The 23,134-nt window shown below is 36.7% G+C and overlaps 2 protein-coding genes and 1 pseudogene across 2 annotated transcripts; 2 read left to right on the top strand and 1 right to left on the bottom strand.

Annotated features, from left to right (window-relative positions):
• Positions 1-3,359, top strand: LOC112317645 (olfactory receptor 52N2). The gene has a single exon (XM_024574723.3). It carries the CDS (start codon positions 47-49, stop codon positions 1,007-1,009), a length of 963 nt encoding a protein of 320 aa, XP_024430491.2. The 5' UTR covers positions 1-46; the 3' UTR covers positions 1,010-3,359.
• A 6,480-nt stretch (positions 3,360-9,839) lies between these two features.
• Positions 9,840-15,347, bottom strand: LOC112317613 (SNRPN upstream reading frame protein-like; annotated as a pseudogene).
• A 2,261-nt stretch (positions 15,348-17,608) lies between these two features.
• LOC112317640 (olfactory receptor 52N2) lies at positions 17,609-23,134 on the top strand. Its single transcript, XM_045183616.3, has 2 exons — positions 17,609-17,687; positions 20,687-23,134. The coding sequence occupies exon 2, from the start codon at positions 20,737-20,739 to the stop codon at positions 21,700-21,702; it is 966 nt and encodes a 321-aa protein (XP_045039551.2). The 5' UTR covers positions 17,609-17,687; positions 20,687-20,736; the 3' UTR covers positions 21,703-23,134.

Below are 23,134 nucleotides of genomic sequence, written 5' to 3'. Positions count from 1 at the left end.
CCTTCTTAGTAAATATGAATGGTAACTTGCTTTGCGATTTATCATCATGCATGGATCCAACAGTACCAGCCTGACACCAAGATACTTCATCCTCAGTGGGATTCCTGGGCTGGAAGCTGCACACATCTGGATCTCCTTGCCATTCTGCTTCATGTACATCATTGCTGTCATGGGGAACTGTGGGCTCATCTATCTCATCAGCCATGAGGAAGCCCTGCACCGGCCCATGTACTACTTCCTAGCCTTGCTGTCGCTTACAGATGTTAGTGGGTGTACTTCATTTGTCCCTAATATGTTATGTATCTTTTGGCTTAGTCTCAAAAAGATTGACTTTAATGCCTGCCTTGTGCAGATGTTTTTCATCCACATGCTGACAGGCATGGAGTCTGGGGTGCTCATGCTTATGGCCCTGGATCGCTATGTGGCCATTTGCTACCCTCTACGCTATTCTACCATCCTCACCAACACCACAATTACTAAGATTGGGCTTGCCACCTTCTCTCGAAATGTGTTAGTCATGATCCCATTTACTTTCTTGATCAAGCGTCTTCCTTACTGTCGAGGCAACATCATTCACCATACCTACTGTGACCATATGTCTGTGGCCAAATTATCCTGTGGCAACACCAAGATTAATGCTGTCTATGGTCTCATAGCTGCTATATTGATTGGGGGGTTTGATATGTTCTGCATCTCCATGTCTTACACCATGATTATTCGCACTGTGGTCAATCTGTCATCTGTTGATGCTCGACACAAAGCCTTCAGCACATGTACATCACATATATGTGCTATTGTCATCACCTATATCCCAGCCTTCTTCAACTTCTTCACTCACCGCTTTGGGGGACGCACCATACCTCACCATATCCACATTTTAATAGCCAACCTCTACCTGTTGTTGCCTCCCACCTTAAATCCAATTATCTATGGAGTGAAGACCAAACAGATCCGCAAAGAAGTTATCAAGCTGTTTGTTAGAGAGAAAGATATTTTGAGTGTGAGATAAATCTATAAGGGCAGAATTCTGAATTTAGGATAAAGATAAAGAAAAAATTTATAGCAGAAGAAGAGTAAATGCAAAATTCAGTCACCATGAAGTTAGAAGAAAACACATCAATATTTTGTTATAATGTTTAATGATTACACAATTTTTAATCTAACACCTCTAAGTAGATAGAAAAAATAAAGGACAGGAAATAATTATATTTTTGTCACAGTTTGACATTAATTAAACCCTGTGGAAAGGACAAAGAGTAGAATAGTTAGTATATTCAACTTCAGGTAAACTCTTAATGATCCATGCGCTTTGGTCTAGGCACTGTGGGGAGTATGTAGGAAGAATAAAGAAGGTCATGTGGCCTGGGGAGTTACCAGAAGATTAGGGAAGGCACATAAGCAAACTGCTCTAGTTTTTTATGTAATAAGTTTATTTTTTCCTATATTTTTTATTGTTTACACTACTGCAGTTGTCCCCACTTTTTCTCCTTTTTCCTACCTCTACCCAGCCCCTGCCCCCTCAAGCCATCACTATACCATTGTTACCTATATATGGATTATGCATACACGTTCTTTGGCTAATCCCTTCACCTTCTTTCATCCTGACCCCCCTCACCCCTCTCCTCTGACAGCTGTCAACCTGTTCTCTGTATATTTGCCTCTGTTTCTATTTTGTTAGTTTATTTTGTTCATTAGATTCCACATCTAAGTGAGATAATATAGTATTTGTCTTTAACTGACTGACTTATTTCACTTAGCATAATTTTTTCCATGCTGTAGCAAATGGTAAATTTTCTTCTTTTTTACAGCCAAGTAGTATTCCATTGTGTAAAGATATGTTACCATAGCTTTTTTATCCACTCATCTCCTGATGGACACTTGGGCTGTTTCCAGATCTTGGCAACTGTAGGCAACATTGCAATGAATATAGGGATGCTTATGTTCTTTTGAAGTAAACTGTTCTCATGTGTTACAGGAAAGCAAGAAACAGTTCTCCAGAATATCCGTGCTGAATCAAGAGATCCTTCTAATTCTACATTTATGTAAAACTTACATAACTTTAGAAAAAAATCTTTGCTCCTTTATCTGTGGCATTTGCTACCTAGGTAATTATTTGAATTCCTATGAATGTAGCAGTGTATATACTAATGGAGCTAGAAGAAATAAGATTATTGAAGTTTATCATAATCTGGGATGTACTCCATGGACTTAATATGAAGCAGAATTTCAAAAGACATAGTGGATACAATATGACAGCTATTTGAGAAAAGGATCTATAAATAGAGGAAAGGTACTTGAAGAAAAGTGATATAATTTGCCAATCAAGGATGCCTGTGCTTGCCTGCTTTATTTGACTTTAATATAGAAGGAGAAACAGTTGAGTGCTCAGGCACAATGGAGAAAAGAGTACCTTATTTACATTTCTGGGAATAACAGAGAAAAAAATTAAAATTCAATGGTAAGTGTGGTATGCAAATAATAGCCAGGTTTAATGAATAGTGAGAAAGAATAAAAGCATACTCAAGAAGAAATTGGAGTAGTAGAATGTGATCAGGTTTAGATACAAGTAGATATGTATGTGAAAATATTAGTAATATTATGTTTTTATTTGCTAATATGAAAAATATATTTTTATATAATGTTACATATAGTCAAACAATTATGAAATATACTAATCATACCATGTATTTTTATAATATAATTTTCACATGTTTGGAAGCAAAACTCAGGTTTAAAATATACTTACATGAATGGATAAAAAACTATGTTACATTTACACAGTGCAATACTACTTGGCTGTAAAAATGAAAGAAATCTTACCTTTTGCAACAGCATAGATGGACTTTGAGAGTTTTATGCTTAGTGAAATAAGTCAGTCAAAGAAAGACAAATACCATATGATTAATATATATGTGGAATCTAATGAACAAAATAAAGTAACAAGCAAAAAAGAAACAGACTCATAGATACAGAGAGCAGACTGACAGCTGTCAGAAGGGTGGGGGTTGGGAAGCTGGGTGAAAAAAGTGATGGGACTAAGTAAAATAAAACTCATAGACACCGATAACAGGTGATTGATCACAAGAGGGAAAGGAGAGTCAGGGAAGGCAGAAGAGGGTCAAAGAGGGATAAATGGTGGTAGAAGAAGTCTTGACTTTGGATGGTGGGCAAAATGCAATGTATAGGTGGTGTAGTATAGGATTGTACACTTTAAGTCTATATAATTTTATTAATCAATATTACCCAAATAAATTTAATAAAAATAAAAATAAATATTTAGATTATAAAAGTGCCTCTATGTGATGTCAATTATAAACTTATAATCAGTGCACTTGCTATGTCTTAGAATCATATTTTGGATTTGGTTGATTTTGTTCATCAGAGATTCTCATTTAAACCACACCAAAATAGTAGCAAACAAATCAAGAAATTATTTTTCTTTAACTACTATTTTTAAACACATTTTGTCAGATATTATAATAATGTTTCATATATACAAATCCTTAAACTTTTGTCAGATATTATAATAATGTTTCATATATAATATGTTCTTAAACTTATTCTTCCAAACAATGGGATAGCTGTAATTATCTTCATTTCATAGATGATGAATATGAGTTACAAAAATAGCAAAACTGTATTAATCTCAGAACATTAAGAGATTACAATTTAAATACCATATGTTAATAGGCTTATGCCATGTGGAACGGGTGTGTGGGGCAACAATAACAGCATAAGCAACAAGGTAAAAGGAACATAAACTTAAAAATTTGGAGAAATAAAATGTGATAAATAAAATTTATTTGATTAACAATCTCCAATTAATTTTGTCATCTATCCCATTACAAACTCAAAAATAGATTTCATGGGGAAAAATACACAACTTGAAGAACTAACACTCATCACTGATTTAGGGCCAACAGGACAAATCACTGAGAAATTTAAAACTAATTATAAGGTAGATGATGATGGAAGAAAATTCTACTCAGTATTCTTGGGAAGAGAGAGAGAATGATGAGGGGAGAAAAGAAAAGGAGAGGAGAGGTGGGAACTGGAAAAAAAAATGGTTGAAGACACTTAATTTCAAATTTCCAGTCCTGACCTAGAAACTCAGGCAGTGCTCGGGGGGGTTGGGGGAACTAGGTCTAACCCTCCCACATCCACCTCACACCATTTGCTTAGAACTGACCAAGGTATCGGGTACAAAGAACTCATGCTCAGATTTCAATTTAGTTACATCATATTTTGTCAGACTATCAGATGTTAATATTCCCAAAGGAAAGGAAGTAGAAGGAAATTACAGGGTAATATCAAGGCTAGTGAAAATTATCTTGCTCCTGCAGAATCTTTAGAACCATTTGTACAACCACTTCAGACAGGTCATGTGTGTTGATTTACAAAAGATAAGGAAAATGGAACAACAAAGCCAGTACAAATGGAAAGACACAGAGTACAGTGAGCATTCCACATAAACCTCTCAGACGTCTCTATTAACAGTTTTGTGATATGCTTTAATGAATGGAAATATTAAGTCAAAATATATAACTGGAATCTTATCTCACTTTTTTCCTGAGTTCTGTCTCATCAATGAATGACAAATTTAATTTTCCTTGAAATTAAAAATACCATAGACATAGCTTGTCTTTCAAAAAACTTACAACTATTTATTTCCAAAGCAGTTTTATAGAAAAACTAACGGGATTGCACAAAGATGGCTTTTTTGAGGTGAGGATTAGAGATAAGCATTTTGAATTTAACATTTTTATACTAGAGATTAGAAATCAAAGTATTTCAGTCAATACAAAAGAGATTTGATGTTAGTCTGAGATTATCCCTTGATTCTTTTGGAGCAATTAATATCTGTCAAAACTAGACAATTGTGCATAGCTATCTATGTTTTGGGTAATTTTATGTTAGATGGTTAAGGCACATATTTCTTTTTTCCAACTAATGCTATATTTATGCATCCAAATACACCCTCTACCCTCTGATAACAGTAGAGAATAAAGTTTGTAGGCACATGTGTGTAGGTTTCAGGGTGCAAAGTGGTTCCAGGAGGTGGAGAGGTGCTGTGGGGGAAGGGTTGTGTATGTGGGGTAAGGCATTTTCTTAAGTATGAGCAAAAGTGACAGATTATAGGACACATTATTATCCATTTTGTAAAAAGCTCCCTGGATCTTGATGCAGGTGAGCAGAACCAGTGTGGACACCATGGTCTCCAAACTAGGAACTCTGCTCTGTGTTTAACCAATGTTTCAGATTCTTATTTCCCTAAATTTTGAATCTAAAAAAGAGGAGTTATACTAAAACCCATATGTGATTTTAGAATACAGTTCATTCATTTAAATTTTATAAAAATAGGCAGTTTCATTTTTAGTTTTGTGAGGAAATTCCATACTTTTTTCCACAGTGGCTGCACCATGAAACACCAATCCAAAAGAACCTATGCACCCCAATGTTCACAGCAGCACAATTTACAATAGCCAAGTACTGGAAGCAACCTAAGTGCCCATCAGCAAATGAGTGGATCAAAAAACTATGGTACATTTACACAATGGACTTCTACGCAGCAAAGAGAAAGAAGGAGCTCATACCCTTTGCAACAGCATGGATGAAACTGGAGAGCATTATGCTTAGTGAAATAAGCCAGGCGATGAGGGACAAATACTACACGATCTCACCTTTAACTGGAACCTAATCAACAAAAGAAAAAAGCAAACAAAATATAACCAGAGTTATTGAAGTTAAGAACAATCTAACAATAGCCAGAGGGGAGTGGGGAGGGGAGAGTGGGGAGATGGGTTTCCAGGAACTAATATAAAGGACACATGGACAAAACCAAGGGGGAGGGTGGAAGCAAGGGAGGGAGGTGGGTTTAGATGGGGTGGGGGGAAGGGGCAGGGAGAAAATACAGACAACTGTAATTGAACAACAATAAAATAATTAAAAATAAATTTTATAAAAATAATTTTATATGTATTGTATAGTTTTCAACACAACCAGATTTTTTTTATTTAAATGAAAGTTGTATTTTCAATAATTAACTTGGATATTTTCATACTCTTTTCGAATAATATTGCTAATCCAAAAGGTAAACAAAACAAAAACAACCACAAAGTCAATACATCAAGATTAATTAAATGCTTGCATAAGAAACTCTGGAAATACATACACCAGAATTTAGGCTTTTATAACATTTATTTTTGAGGAGCTTAGCTGAGAGATAAGTTTGTGAGGGTAGTGTAACTCTATCTTCTACTTTATATCATTTCCCACAAAAGGGTTGAATTATATAAAGATTTTTTTCAAAAAAAAAAGAAGAGGTAAAACAATTCAGTCTCTGTTCACCATAAAATAAATTAGAGTAGTCATGGGGGACACAGTACAGCACAGGGAATATAGTCAATAATATTGTAATAACTATTATACATGGTGCCAGTGGGTTCTGGAAATATCTGGGGAACACTTTATAAAGTATGATTGTCTAAGTATTATGTTGTACACCTGAAACTAATTCAAAATAATATTGAATGTAAATTGTAATTAAAAATAAAAGTAGAGAGAACCAAGATGGCGGTGTAGGTAGACACACTGCGCCTCCTCGCACAACCAGAACTGACAGAGAATCGAACAGCAAGGGGGACCAACACCAAGGAAACAGAAAATAATCATTCATCCAGACTGGTAGGAGGGGCGGAGACGGCACTGGGGTGGAGAGGACTCGCGTGGCTGTGGCGGGACTGAGACTGGCGGAGTGTGGGACGAACGGGGCAGGCAGTCCAAGCACTAGCAGACCCTGCGGTCCCACATTTGCACAGATAAACCCAGAGGGCCGGACTCAGAGTGGCGGAGAGTGGGGCAGGCAGAGTGGCGGATAGCACCTTGCGGCACCACATTCGCCCACAGATAAACCGGACGAACGGCGGACAGAGAAGCAGACCGCTGCGCAACCCAGGGCTCCAGCTCGGGGAAATAAAGCCTCAAACCTCTGATTGAAAGCGCCCCTGGGGGTTGGGGCGGCAGGAGAGACTCCCAGCCTCACAGGAGAGGTTGTTGGAGACACCCACAGGGGCCTAGAGTGTGCACAGGCCCACTTACTCGGGAACCAGCACCAGAGGGGCCCAGTTTGATTGTGGGTATTGGAGTGAAGGACTGAAATCCGGAGGAGAGTGAAGCGGGCGCCATTGCTCCCTCTCGGCCCCGCCCCCACGTACAGCATCACAGCACAGCAACCAGCATTACCCCGCCCCGGTGAACACCTAAGGCTCCGCCCCTTAAAGTAACAGACGCGCCAAGACAAACAAACAAAAAAAAATGGCCCAAATGACAGAACACTTCAAAGCTCCAGAAAAAATACAACTAAGCGAGGAAGAGATAGCCAACCTATCGGATGCACAGTTCAAAGCACTGGTTATCAATATGCTCACAGACTTGGTTGAATCTATTCGAAAAACAGATGAAAAAATGAAGCCTATGCTAACAGAAACAAAGGAAAATGTACAGGGAACCAATAGTGATGAGAAGGAAACTGGGACTCAAATCAATGGTATGGACCAGAAGGAAGAAACAAACATCCAACCAGAAAAGAATGAAGAAACAAGAACTTGGAAAAATGAGGAGAGGCTTAGGAACCTCCAGGACACCTTGAAACGTTCCAACATCCTAATTATAGGGGTGCCAGAAGGAGAAGAGGAAGAACAAAAAATTGAAAACTTATTTGAACAAATAATGGAGAACTTCCCCGATCTGGCAAAGGAAATAGACTTCCGGGAAGTCCAGGAAGCTCAGAGAGTCCCAAAGAAGCTGGACCCAAGGAGGAACACAACAAGACACATCATAATTACATTACCCAAGATTAAACGCAAGGACCTACGTCCAAGATTACTATATCCAGCAAAGCTATCATTTAGAATGGAAGGGAGGATAAAGTGCTTCTCAGATAAGGTCAAGTTGAAGAGGCTCATCATCACCAAGCCCTTATTATATGAAATGTTAAAGGGAGTTACCTAAGAAAAAGAAGATCAAAAACAGGAACAGTAAAAATGACAGCAAACTCACAGTTATTAACGACCACACATAAAACAAAAACGAGAGCAAACTAGGCAAACAACTAGAACATGAGGGTTGTCAATAAGGGAGTGGGAGGGGGAGAGGGGGGTAAAGGTACAGAGAATAAGTAGCATAGATGATAGGTGGAAAATAGACAGGGGGAGGGTAAAAATAGTGTAGGAAATGTAGAAGCCAAAGAACTTATAAGTATGACCCATGGACATGAACTATGGGGGGGGGAATGTGGGAGGGAGGGGGGTGGGCAGGATGGAGTGGAGTGGGGGGGGAAATGGGACAACTGTAATAGCATAATCAATAAATATATTAAAAAAAATAAAAAAAAATAAAAGTAAAAAGAAGATAAAAATTAAGAACAAATATTACCTTGGAAAAATGTTTGCAAACTATGACAGTAAGTGGGTTTATATTTTAATTTTGAAAGCACCAACCAAGCAATAAAATATGAATTAACATCTCCACTGAAGATAAACAGGTGAATGAATAATCAAAATGTGAGAAAAATAATTCATAAAACCCACTGGAAAATGTTTATAATTTCTACAAGTTAATTTTAATTCAAGCAACAATACTAAAGTGATGGTACCTTGCTGGGGAAAAGAGGGAATATAATAATCAGTACTTATAAAGGGACAGCCCACTAGCTGAATATGAAAGTGAAAAATCACACTAATATATAGAGATAACTTTCCCAACATTTATTAACATAATGGTAATTGTCCATGCCTTTCGTCCCACAAACTTAAACCTTATGTCTAATAATCTTAAGAGAGGAAATATCAGTAAGGCAAACAGAGTGGATTAGGATATCTATAGAGGAATTATTTTGATAGAAAAAATGAGAGACAATTTAAAAATTCAAAAGTAATGAAATGCTTAATTGAATTTGTTGCAGCTATTGCGCGGAAAGAAGTTTTAATGATAGAAAAATTTGATTTCAATGCATACAGAATGACATGAGAAAATGTTCACAAAATAATACTAGTTAATGAAATAAAACAATGTACAAAACTTCATACAGTCCAAAATTTTAATACAAAAACAGAATATTATACATAGTGATTATAAAATAAATGAATGGAATACAGACCTCATTTTAAAGTGGTTACTCATCTGTACTGGAATTACAAGTGATTTTGCAAGGGTTTTTTTTTTTTTTTTTTGCACAGTGAAAAATCATCAAGTCTTTATTACATTGTCAGCTGATTGAAATACAGTAATGAAACCAAAAAGTGAGAAAAAGACACACCAAAAAGGAATAATTAATAAATAAGCATGGGAAAATATTGAGCTTTTTATTTGCTAATGAATGTGATGTGAACTTGTAATTCAGAAGGCACAAATTAAAGTAACACAGGACAAAGTGCCCTTATCTGGCACTCCATTTTTCAAGGCAACGAAGATGGACTAATAATACTTTCTATGGACTTTAGAAAATGTATCATACGTTCGTATTTGATTTATTTGCACATGTGGACATCTGAGGAAATAACTATTTCACGCAATGCAATTTTCTGCTATCAGCAGAAAAAATAAAGTCTTACCAGCGAAAATTCTAAAACATTCATTAGCAGGGTATTTAGCAGCCATTCGTAGTGATTTTTCATACAAAGTTGAAATCAATATAAATTAAATATGAAACTACCTAAAGGCATGCAGCACAGTGAGAGATGGAATACGGAAACATGAGGAAGGCGTCGGAGAGAGAGCACCAAGGCCCTGCTTCCACTGTCCTAGGCTTCCTGCGAAGGGCTTATGACATGAAGCTTTTAAAGAAAAGTTTCTGTTTACCTCCCAAAACCCTATTCTTTAAGGATTTCTGTACTCCTGATCGCGGCTGCATCAGCTGTAACCTGGGTTTTCGCTTGGAATCGGCTACCTGGGATGTCCCAAGACTGCTTTAACCACCTCGAGGTGTCTCAGCTAGGAAAGCCTGCCTCAGTTCCGCCTGGAAGTCCACCACAGGTGCTTGCTTGCTGCTGCTGCTGTTGCTGCTGCTGCTGCTGGGAGCGCCGTGGGTAGAGTTGACACTCTTGGTTGCTCAGGGAGGCCGTCCTCCTGCATTTGACCTGGACTTCCACCTCGGGTACGTGCTGTTCTGTGGTCCTTCTCAAGTGTAAGCGGTCCCTGGCCCGCTCCTTCGCGCCGCTGCCACTCCTCACACCACGTCAGGCATCGCCGGTTGCAGCTCCAGACTGCGCTCGATTTTGCAAGTTTTTGTATAATTTTCTATAGTGTTCAGATTTTATACATTAAGGATGTATTTCTTTTGTAACTAGAGAAAAACGAACTTTGATGTTCGTCTCCACCAGGCTTGGTGGTCACATTTCTCACTTGGGAAAGGTATTAAACTTTAATGTGAGTTTTTGGGGGGTTTTGTTGTTGTTGCTTTGTTTTCTACCCCAAAGCTTATGAATACAGATCTACTACCACCAGGCTGAAACGTCATTCTCTTTCTGTGAGAATCCCTCTGAGACATCTAATTGTGGGGACTCGCTTGCTGGAGCTTCTCCAGGGAAACTAAAAATCCTGTGTAAGAAGATCCCATACAGATTCTAAAGAACTTCAAAGGATTCTCTGCCGTGAAAAGGAATATGATTTTGTCTAACACTGAAGTAAGTTTGTGAAATTTTCAAAAATATGTATTTTAAGAAAAGTAAAGACATTACTACTGGCTAAAAATACAGTGGCCTGGAACATAGGGACAGTTAACCAAAGGCAATATTAACAAAAGGCAATGTATTTATCTTCCCTCTTCATTTTGAAACAGGTTCTGGCTCTTTTCCTTCCTGGGTGGCTTCCACTAGACTTAATCTCACTTTCCACTCATCCCATTCTTTTCATCATGGTGCACCCATACCAGATGGTGGACACTGCAGAGTTTAATCTTTCACTGTTTCTGGTCTAGTACTATGAACTGATGGTTTCTCTGTGTGGGTGGTGACATTTCTGGGGAGGCTTGGGAGAACTCTCTCAGAGGAGGTATTGTTTACATGAGATGCAGGCAGTGCAGGAACCAGAGATCCTGAGCCTCTGAACGTGTTTTCTGTACTATCTTCTTTTTATGGTAACTTCTATATACTCGGGCCAGTAGCAGTGAACACAACAGTGATTTCCAGATTGTCTTAGGTAACAGGAGTCTAACAAGGCCTGCAGGCCAAATCGAGCCCCCCACCTCATTTTATCCGGCCTGCACCTTGTTTTTACCCGGTCGCAGTGCCGAGCTCTCACGTAACTGTTAAGGAGTATTTACATTTATACAGTCTTAAAATTACATTCGGCCCTTTGAAGGCAACCGCAAGGCTGATGTGGCTCCCAGTGAAAATGAGTTTGCCACCCCTGCCTTAGTGTTTCATGGCCATATAATACATGCCATTACACCGCAAGTATATATTTCTGGTGAATGCTAGGTGTGTTTGGCTTTGCTGCATGGGTAGGCTCAGGTTAACTCCAGAGCTTAAGAACAATTTTATTTTTTTTATTAAAAGAAATATTTTAACTATTTGTGACTTTCAATTTATTCAAACATCCCTAATTATGTAAATTCTTTCAAATATTATTCAATTATTTCTAATCCTTCTATAAGATAGCAACCCTAAGATGTTTTATTATCTTTGTATTGATTATCTGTCCAATTTTAACAAAAATATTATTTAAATTACAAACTATGAAAATCAATAATTTTTTTGTTCAAGTACAGTTGTCTCCATTTTCTCCCCACCCCACCTATAAGTGGAATATCAATAATTCTTATAACTTCAAGGGCTTCCTATGTGTAAATCATGTATTGAAAATAGATAAAGAACTAAAAAACAAACAAACAAAAAATAGAAAAGCAGAGCAGCCAAGAGAAAAGGAGACTATCTGACTGAATTCAAATCTTTAATAATGGGAACAACTGCAATTGAATAACCATAGAAAAAATATATTCTGTCCCATTTACTTGATCACAGAATTATGTAAATTCTTTAATGCTTTCAATAATTTGAATCACAGTGCAAAAAAAATTTACTAAAATTTTATAAAACTTGCTAATAATTTCATATTTTATTCTCATGAACTTCTTTTGAAAAGTCAGTGTAGAAAAGCATGATATTGACATCAGACAAGCAGTGTCTGAGTATCAGACATACAAAATCCTTACTAATTTAAATATTTATTAACTCACATATCATTGATCATCTAAAATCTGTTTTCTTAAGCTACATATGGAACATTACTAGCAGATTTTACATGAATTATTAGCTTACTTCATAAACTTCAAGGCAGGACAAAAATCTTGCTAAGGACTAGTGAGATTAGGGTGATCATCTAAATATACATGATTTTAGTGACAAGAATCAAGTACAATTTGCAAGAAAAGAATCTGAGGGGAGAGAATAGAAATGGCTTATTGGAGAAAAGACAATTATAGCACAATACAGAACTTTTCTTTGGAATGTGAAGTACAAAAAGTGTGATGGGGAGAGGTTAGAAAGTGAAGATAGTTACTTAGATAAAGTATGCAATGGGATGTCGAGTAGGGTAAGACTATACTCTTTAATTATTTTTAAATACCATAGTTCAAATACTTTATTCCTAAAGCTAGGGAAAAAACTATCCCAATTATCATAACAAAGTGAATGTGTCATATATTTCTAGATATTGTTGTCTAAACTACTCCCTCTTATCTGGTCTCTAATCCCACCTCTCTTTTCTCTCCTATATAGAAAGCAATTGTTGATAAAGAAAGTAACATGCCCACCTTTGTTAGTCATTATGTGTGCACCTGAAAGCTCCAGCCTGACCCAGAATTCTATATCTTGAATGGTGTTCCTGGGCTGGAAGCTGCACACATCAGGATCTTTGATGAACGTAGATGCTAAAATCCTCAACAAAATATTAGCAAACTGGATCCAATGATACATTAAAACGATCATACACCATGATCAAGTTGTCTTTATACCAGGTATTCAAGGTTGGTACAATTTCATAAATTAATAAACATAATATATCACATAAATGAAATAAAGGATAAAAATCTCATGATCACATCAATAGATGCAAAAAACATTTGGTAAAAATTCAGCACTGATTTATGATTAAAAAAAAACTCTAAGCAAAGTGGGAATAGAGGGAACATACCTCAAGATAATAAAGGCCACATATATACATATGACAAACCCACAGCCAACATCATATTCAATGGAAAAAAACTAAAAGTGTTTCCCTTAAGATCAGGAGCAAGACAAAGATGCCTACTTTCACCACTCATATTCAATATAGTACTGGAAGTCCTAGCCCCAGCAATCAGAAAAAAAAAGAAATGAAAGACATCCAAATTGGAATTGAAGAAGTAAAACTGTCATCATTTGTAATGACATGATACTGTATATACAAGAGATACCATATATAACCCCTCCCAAATTACTAGAACTGATAAATGAATTCAGTGAAGTAGCAAGATACAAAATAAATATCCAGATATCTGTTACATTTTTATACATCAATAATGTACTATCAGAAAGGGAAACTAAGAAAATAATTTCATTCACAACTCCATAAAAAATAATAAAATACCAAGGTATAAATTTAACCAAGGATGTAAAATGCCTAAACTCAGAAAAATCACAGAACACTAAAGAAAGAAACTGAAGAAGATTCAAGTAAGTGGAAGTATATACCATGTTCATGGATAGAAAGAATTAACATCATGGAAATGTCCATACTACCCAAATGAATCTACAGATTCAATGCAATTCCTATCAAGATACTAATGGTGTATTTCATAGATCTAGAAAAGTATTCCAAAAATTTATATGGAACCATAAAAGGCCCTGAGTAGCCACAGTAATCTTGAGAAAGAAGAACAAAATAGGAGGAATCATGCTACCTGACATTGAACTACACTACAAGGTCAAGGTCATAATAATCAAAACAGCATGGTACTGGCATAAAAACAGACTTACAGATCAATGGAACAGGATAGCGAGCCCAGAAATAAACCCACGTCTTCATGGTCAATTAATTTTTGATAAAGGAGGCAAAACTATACAATAGGGTAAAGATAATTTATTCAATACAAACAATACAGTTAAAAAAATGGGCAAAGGACCTGAATAGACACTTCTCCAAAGAGGACATGCAAATGACCAACAGACACATGAAAAGATGTCCAATGTCACTAATCATTAGAGACATGGAAGTTAAACTACAATGAGATACTGCCTTACACCTGTCAGAATGACTATCACCAATAAGTCAACAAACAAGTCTTGGTGAATATGTGGAGAAAAGGGAATCCTTTTCCTCATGCAAACTGCCCTATGACCCAGTGATTCCACTTCTGGGAATACATCTGAGGAAGCCCAAAACACTAATTTGAAAGAATATATGCACTCCTATGTTCATTGCAGTACTCTTCACAAGAGCCAACATTGGGAAGCCCCCCAAGTGCCCATCAATAGATGAGTGGATAAAAAAGCTGTAGTATATTTACACAATGGAATACTACTGGGCCCTAAAAAATGAAGGAAATATTACCTTTTTGACAACCTGGATGGCCCTGGAGGGTAAAATAAGCCAGTGATGGAAAGACAAATACCATATGACTTCACTTATATGAGGAATGTAATAAATAAACTAATAAGTAAAATAGAAACAGACTCATAGACACAGAGAACAGACTGACAGCTGTCAGAGGGCAGGGGGATTAGAGTGCTGGGTGAAATAAGGTGAAGGGATTAAGCAAAGAAAAAAGAACTCACAGACACAGACAACAGTATGGTGATTACCAGAGGAAAAGCGGCTTGAGGGAGGTAGAAGAGGGTAAAGTGGGCTAAATGGCAAAGTAAGGAGACAGCTTGGGGTTGTGAATACGCAATGCAATATGCAGATGATGGATTACACAATTGTACACCTGAAGCCTGTATAATTTTATTAACCAATGTCACCCAACTAAATTCAATAAAAATTGTTAAAAGTAAACCTCATTTGTTCTAACAAAAGATAGCTCAGAATGTCTGGAACACAAACAATTCCCAACATCATAGAGAAAAGGGTGGATCAAAGTTAATATTGATGCATGAGTGCAAGTTTGAAGTGTGTACCCCATATGAAGAAAAAAACACTTTGAAAGACTCATCACAATACACAGTTTTGAAATATTTGAACTACAGTAATGACAAAAAAAGAAAATCGTGTCTCCAGAATCTCCTTCGTGAGTGATTGCCAAAGTCAAGGTTCTTTGTGAATATGATGACAGACAATTCCTGTTCCGCAATCTTGCCAATGTCACTCATTTTAGCTTCATGTTTCTAAAAAATAAAAATATGAGTAATAATTGCAGGAATCGGACATTTTATTAAATTTATAAATCACTTTTTGATTAGATTACCTTTGTACTTATGTATTTTTAATTGAATTTAATTGGGTGACATTGGTTAATAAAACTATATACATTTCAGATGTACAATTCTATAATATATCATCAGTATATTGCACTGTGTGTTCACCACCCAAAGTCAAGTCTTCTGTTACCATTTATTCCCACTTTACCCTCTTCTACCTGCCCCCACACCTCTTCCCCTCTGGTCCTCACCATGCTGTTGTCTTCTACTGCGTTTAATCTTCCAATTTATGAACAGAGTTTTTTTCTTATAGCATTCAGTAGAGATTTTCAATCATTGGTTAAATTAAATTCTAGGTATTTGAAACTGCTGCAAAAGGTATCACTTTTTAACTTTCATTTTCTAATGTGTTACTAGGTTATTAATAAATTTATTTTTAATAACCCCATTTTCAGTGGCATTCTTAATGTAATAAGACTAGTCATTCACTTGTAGCTTTAGCTGTTCGGTGTACATAATCTGCAAGAATCACAGTTTTAATTGTTTATGTTCATTTCTTACCATTTTTGGCCTTATTTCACTAGATGGAACTTTAATCCAATGATGAATAGTAATTGTTGCTGTAACCCTAGGTTATTTCTGACCTCAGAAGGATGCCCTCACCATTTCACTCAGTGTGACACTTATTGTATGTTTCATACTCTTCATTAGACCAGTTTTGGGGTGTTTTATGCAGTTTAGGTACAATTCACATACAAGAAAGTACACTTCATTTAAAATTTCAACTTGATAAACTTTAATGGTAATGCCACACAAAACAAAATAAAAGAGATGTCTATCATCTCAGAAATTTCCCTTTTACTCCTATGAGTCATTATCTCTCCCTAGAGGGAGGGAAGCTCCCGAGGTCACTTCTATCACCTTAAAGTAGTTCTGCCAGATTTTGCACTGCATACAACTGAAATCATACAATATTGTGTGTGTGTGTGTGTGTGTGTGTCTGGGTTCATTGGCTCAATATAATGTTTTTGAAATTGATGCATACTATTGCATAAAAAATAATGTTTCTTATTATTTCTGTTATATTCAATTATATGAATATACCACACATTCTGGTTCTCTTCATTAATATTTTGGTTATATAAACACTCATAAAGTCTTTTTTTATGGATACATGTGTTTATTTACCTCCTTTAAAAACCTAAGAATGGAATTGCTGGATCATAGACTTTATATGTGTATAACTTAATAAGAAACTGCAAAGTAGTTATAAAGTTTTACATTTTACCCAATAATGTGTTAGAATTATAGTATCAAGAATTTTGTGATACACTTTCAATGACTCACTTAAAGAGACTTTCAACATTTACTCTGAGTTTAATGGGAATCTTTATATAGTCACCATCTGGAATGACAAAAAGTTATTACAATTTGTTTTCTAATCCTTTTGGGTCTAGTCTTCTTCACAATAACACATTAAGGGGAAAACTCAAATAATAAAGTATATGTAAAATATATGTAAAACTCACCACAATCTTCAAAAAACGAATACACATACAACAAATATGCACATGTACATTTGTGTATTCATTAGTTTATCCAATAAACTCAAGACATAGTATAAACTGGACACAGAACTGTTCTGTTATTTTTATATGATACATATTTCCTCCTTTTTTCTGTCTGTATATACTGTCACTTTCACTTTTTCTCCCTATATAGTTAAATGTATAGATATCAATAGTTATAGATATATAGCTTCATAAAATGTATTACACATAAATATACATATACATATATAGTTCCATGAAACTTTATGGATGGATATATATGTATATGTGTGTGTGTTGAACACATATATATTTATGGAGGTGGGACAGTTAAGATTGTCATTACAAGTGTCAATACATTTTGGGAATTTTATGATTATATTCTTAGACCATTATTTTAAAAATCAAGATTAATTAAAAATAATCCTTATGACTATCAGAACTCCATCAGAATACACACTTGAGGGAAGATAGTTAACATTAATACTCTTATTGTTCTGTATTTAACTACTGACTAAAAAGTTAATAAATATAGAAATAATATCAAAAGTCCCAAGGGATCTTTACCCTCCTCAGAGCCTTCTGAGACATTTACTGTGGAGCTCCAATCAGGTGTAGACACTCAAGTCCAGATAATCCTTAAAGGGCACAGAAATGTTATGCAGGGGAGGATCTGGTTATTGTAGAACTCTTTGATGCTCACTCAGCCATGCCCATGAGTCCGGTCTTTGCCTACCTTGAGGTGAGTGTGGATGATTATCAAACACTTGTATTTTTCCCAAATGTAAATAAAGCTTGTAGTACAAGAAATGCAAGTGTTTGAGATGTGGTAGATTGAAGACTCAGTATTTCTTGATTCCAGCTGGAATAGATAATCATTTGTTTTAGGATTAAGAAAAAAAGCAACATGCCCCTAATTGTAAAATAAATTTTTAATTTTTTAATGTTTTTATTGTTCACATTTTAAACTACCTCATAATTTAATGGAGACAGAAGTCTAGGCAACAGTGGACTCCAACAAGAGGAAACAAAGAGGTTTTTCCTGAATTAATGGATATCTATATTCAGAACAGCTGTTAGTGGAAATAGTCTTGGTGGGCAAGTAACTGAAAAAGTCTAGTTTTCTAGTCTTTGGTGGAAAGACTAGACTTGAACCCTAGAAGGCACTGAGAGAATTTCTGGAAGGCCCCCCACCCCCCACAAAAAATGAAGAAATCTTTCCATACAACTCTGTCTCTGTGAACAAGTCCAGGAATAGGACTGTGGCTATCTCACAGACTGGCTCTCTCTGTGCAGAGAGCTCCCTTAGCTAAAGACTGACTTTCTGCAACCTTACACTTCTGCTCTGTCTCTTTATGAAGATATTATTCTGATTAAGAATGAGCTTTCTCCTATGTCATCATGATTTGTTCAAGGTAGTTATGCTCATTTTAGGCAGTTCTATTTCAGAATTGGAATAAGTTAGGACAACAGATGTAGATCGATTAAACCCATGGCTTCAATGTCAAAATCAGCTGGATTTGAATCATGGTTCTACCAGTTTTTAATGTTTGTGGACTTACACATGTTATTTACTCACCCTGAACTTATATTTCCTCATATATAAAACGAGGATAATAATTTGTGTTCACTGCAATTTTGTAACTTTGAATTCAGGACTCAACCCCCATAAAATATTAGCTCTGTGAGTGGAAAGGGTTTTGTTGGTTTGGTTCACTAATGCATCCCTAGAAACTAGAATGATACCTGGCATGTAAAAGACAATTAATGAACATCTGTTAAATAACTATGTTTTAGCACATAATGTGGCAACTATGTGTTATTATAATAACATACATTGATTACTTACTAGATGCCATGCACCACAGGAAGGATTCTCACTAAGCCATTCTAACATCTCTATATGCACTATTATCACTCTCCCAACCCCTTTAAAATTTATGAAAACTGTAAAAAGAAAGTTGAGACTCATTGAAGTCCATCCAGCTAGTTAGTATTGGAAACTAAAAGAGTCTGAGTGTCCATGTCTCTATAAGTAAGCATGCAATAAAGCTCTGCTCTCAGATTTTCAGAGAGAAAGCACTCATCTATTTACTTTTCCTTCTTTCGAATATATTCTACTAGCAGTGTTCATGTGCATCTTTGAGAAAGAACTAGCAGGAAGGGTGTAAAGGGAAATTACTTACTAAGGAGATGGAAAAAAGAACTGACACTCAGTTTATCTGTTTGTTTGCTTATCATTTGAATGAGGATAAATTGATTACTTATATGCTGTTGATGTACGGAAGAGCCTGAGAGCTTTCTGTAATGAATGATCAGTTTTGGTTTCCAAGCCAACCATGCAGAGACACAGGTTTTTCCTCCACTGATAACCTTAGTCAGGTCTTTTCTTTTGTCTAGTGGTTCTAGTGCCCTCTGGCTACCTTAGAAAGACATAGACATTAGAGGTGGCATCTCATGCATACCAGTTCTCATTGCAGAAGTTGATTTGAAGTTGATCCACATGCTCAGTTACCTAGACTAGCAGGAGCCTTTCAGGGATCTAACTGGACAAGATGCCCTGGATTTGAACACAGGGTTGAGACATTTATAATATTTTCTGCCTAAAATGTGAGAATATATTTTGGTCTCTTTATGCAGGCATTCCAAGAGTCCAGGGACCCAAGGGTCTGTGACCCACTGTAGATTCTTGGCTTTTCACAGGAAAGAATCCAAACACAAGCAAACAGGGAGTTTAAAGTGAGAATGAGTTTGTTACTGCAGCGGTGAGGCAGACAGTGAAATAGTCCACAGACAGAACAGCCCCCTTTACCAGAATTTGCTTCCTTTATTGAGGTTCATTTAATTAGGGTAGGGTATTAAATAACAGGGAAGTATATTCAGGATGTTCCCAGGAAAAGGGTGGAGATTTCTCAGAAGAGCTCTGTGAGCCACTTTGTGTCTTTTTATGGGCTTTCTGTTTCTCATCAGGGTGTTTTGGAAGTGTGTCATTTAGCATGCTGATGTGTAACAATGAATGTTTAATGAGGCTAGGGGTTATTGTTAGGTGAAATTAATCACCATGTTGGATCAAGCTGGTCTCTGCCAGTTTTAAGCCATAAATCCAGTGAGGTGTGGTCTTTCTTCTTGACAGTTTCTGTAAGTTTTATTGATTGCAGCTGTTCTGCCACACGCCCTATCTCATCTCAGAGATCCTAGTAACTAGCATTTGCTTTCTAAAGTTCATTTACCAATCACCCGATATAATTTCAATTATCAAAATCTCATGCTACCTTTCCCACCCTAAAGCGCACATTGGCATTTGAGTTACAGCAGTGTTGAAGGACTTCATTTGAATTTCTTTAATATATTAATCAAGGTAAGTTTGATCACATGGAATGCTTTATATTGAGGTAGGAAATGATAGTAATAGTATTGTAATAACAATGGTAGTGTTACTGCTAATATTTATTGAGTATTCACTATGTGCTACACAGTTTTAATGCGTTACACAAACTGTCAATAAAACTTTCTCAGCTTCTACAATTGTCACCCCCATTTTAGATTGAGAAAACTGAGGCATAAAGTGGCTAAACAACTTGTCACTATCACATACTAGGCATGGGACACACAGCTTGACAATGTGACTTCAAGGAAATTTAATCACTTCTAATTCAACATACAATTGGGATATTTGTTTATTTGTTTGCTTTAAATTTGGTTTCCAAACCCTTTACTCATTTGAACCACTTCCTTGTCCAGGAAACTACCACTTTTAAAGAGAGTAAAATGCCCATCTGTCGTCAGCCATTATGTATGGAGCCAACAGCTCCAGCCTGATCCCTAAGTTCTTTGTCTTGAATGGTGTTCCTGGGCTGGAAGATGCACACATCTGGATCTCGCTGCCATTCTGCTTCATGTATGTCCTTGCTGTCCTGGGGAACTGTGGGCTCATCTACCTCATCAGCCATGAGGAGGCCCTGCACAGGCCCATGTACTACTTCCTGGCCTTGCTTTCCTTCACAGATGTCACCTTGTGTACCACCACTGTCCCCAATATGCTGTGCATATTCTGGTTCAACCTCAAGGAGATTGATTTTAATGCCTGTTTGGCCCAGATGTTTTTTGTCCACATGTTGACTGGGATGGAGTCTGGGGTGCTTATGCTCATGGCCCTGGACCGTTATGTGGCCATCTGCTACCCTTTACGTTACTCCACCATCCTCACCAACACTGTCATTGCGAAGGCTGGTCTTGCCACCTTTCTAAGGAGTGTGATACTCATCATCCCATTCACATTTCTCACCAAGCGCCTGCCCTATTGCCATGGCAACTTCATTCCCCATACATACTGTGATCACATGTCTGTTGCCAAGGTGTCCTGTGGCAATTTCAAGATCAATGCTATTTATGGTCTGATGGTTGCTCTCCTTATTGGTGTGTTTGACATATGCTGCATTTCCGTGTCTTACACTATGATCTTGCGAGCTGTCGTGAGCCTGTCATCCGCAGATGCTCGTCACAAAGCCTTCAGCACCTGTACATCTCATATCTGTGCCATTGTGATCACCTACGTTCCAGCTTTCTTCACTTTTTTCACCCACCGTTTTGGAGGACACCGTATCCCACACCACACACATATCATTGTGGCCAACCTTTACCTGCTACTGCCCCCTACAATGAACCCAATTGTTTATGGAGTCAAAACCAAACAGATTCGGGAAGGTGTGATCAAATTTCTACTTGGTGACAAGGTTGTCCTAAACCAAGACAAATAAATTGTGAAATAGACATGTAGCTGGGTGGTTGGTGGTATAAAAAAAAAGAAGAAGGAGAAGAAGAAGAAGAAGAAGTGGAGGATAAATTTGTGAAAGATGTGAGGAAGTGATATTAAAAACATCAGTCCTCTAATGTGAGATTTTCTAAAGCATTTGCAAGTATATATTATGAAATGTTTCTTTTGTGTAAAAATCTGCCAAAGGAGAGAATGTAGAAGAAAGAAATAACATATCTATTCCTCATAGATTTAATGTTTTACCAAAGGGTTTATAGACTAATATGTTTATTGAAAACAGACTGATAAGAAAATGAGGGTTAGAGGCCTGGGTTCAGTGTGCAAACTGTGTGTAAGAAGAGGCTGTGGTGGCAGGGAGCAAGCATGCCCTTGCCATGAAGGATAAATTCTTCAATTCCAGCATTCAAGCATGTGATTGCCATGGGATGGCATGGGCCCAGTGTTGCAAAATGTTTCAGTATCTTTTAAGACAAGCTAGTTTTAGAGGTTTTATGAAATCTCCCAATTTTAATTATTAGCTGAATATTTTTAGAAATACTCTACCTTTCATTCAAGGCACGTCTGAGTTTGGTTTTTCCCATTTCATCAGATTGGGACCTCCATGATTTTGTACCTAAAATATATCATTGTAATATTACCAGCCAGGCAGTCAAAAGAATTGATTAAGTTATTAGCATGGTTTATAATTTAATTGATTATTCACTCATTCATTCATTTCTGAGATATTTATTTAGGTTATATTATTGATCATACCTTGGGTCTAATGAGAGAGAGAGAGAGAGAGAGAAAATGATACAATCCCTGGCCTCAGGTAGCTCAGATTCTGGATTCTGGCCAGGGACACACAAAAGGAAACATAAATGAAAGAAAGAGGAGGGATGATAAAAAATGAATGCAGTATGTAGGGAGCAGAAAAAGTAGAGCAGTGCTGCTAAGAGAGTCATTTAAAATAGAGTTGGGAGGCTGTTAAGGAAGCTGGACTTGTGCACATCTTGTGCCTCAGTTCTCAGAGCTGCTATTAAGTGGCTAACTCAACTCAAGGACCAACCATAAACATCCCAGAGACTTAAACATTCTGGAGCAACAATTGTTACATAGACATATATAAACTTCTTTCCTCGTAGTTTTTACCTCCCTCATTTGCGTATTGGGACTAACCAATCCCGGTAACCAAGCCAGCAATCTTTTATTTGCATGAGAAACATTATATTTTGTGGTTTTCACCTTTTTAAACCCAGCCTTTTCTTGTTTTATCCAAAGCACAGTTTGGGTTGCTACCTGAACCTGTGTCTTGGATTCAAGCCCTTTAAGACCCCAAATAAACTTTTAATTTGTTTTACAGCCTCAGATCTTTGTTGGTTAGCTCATACTACCAACATTTTTCTTTCTTTCTTTCTTTCTCTTTCTTTCTTTCT

The sequence above is a fragment of the Desmodus rotundus genome, chromosome 5 (genome assembly GCF_022682495.2).
Source record: "Desmodus rotundus isolate HL8 chromosome 5, HLdesRot8A.1, whole genome shotgun sequence".
In the NCBI taxonomy this organism is placed as follows: Eukaryota; Metazoa; Chordata; class Mammalia; order Chiroptera; family Phyllostomidae; genus Desmodus; species Desmodus rotundus.
The sequence above is the reverse complement of the archived record's forward strand: the minus strand, read 5'-3'. Positions and strand labels throughout refer to the sequence as shown.

Excerpts from the sequence above, each read along its gene's own strand:
- LOC112317645 (XM_024574723.3), top strand. The coding sequence starts at position 47 with ATGCATGGATCCAACAGTACCAGCCTGACACCAAGATACTTCATCCTC.
- LOC112317640 (XM_045183616.3), top strand. The coding sequence starts at position 20,737 with ATGTATGGAGCCAACAGCTCCAGCCTGATCCCTAAGTTCTTTGTCTTG.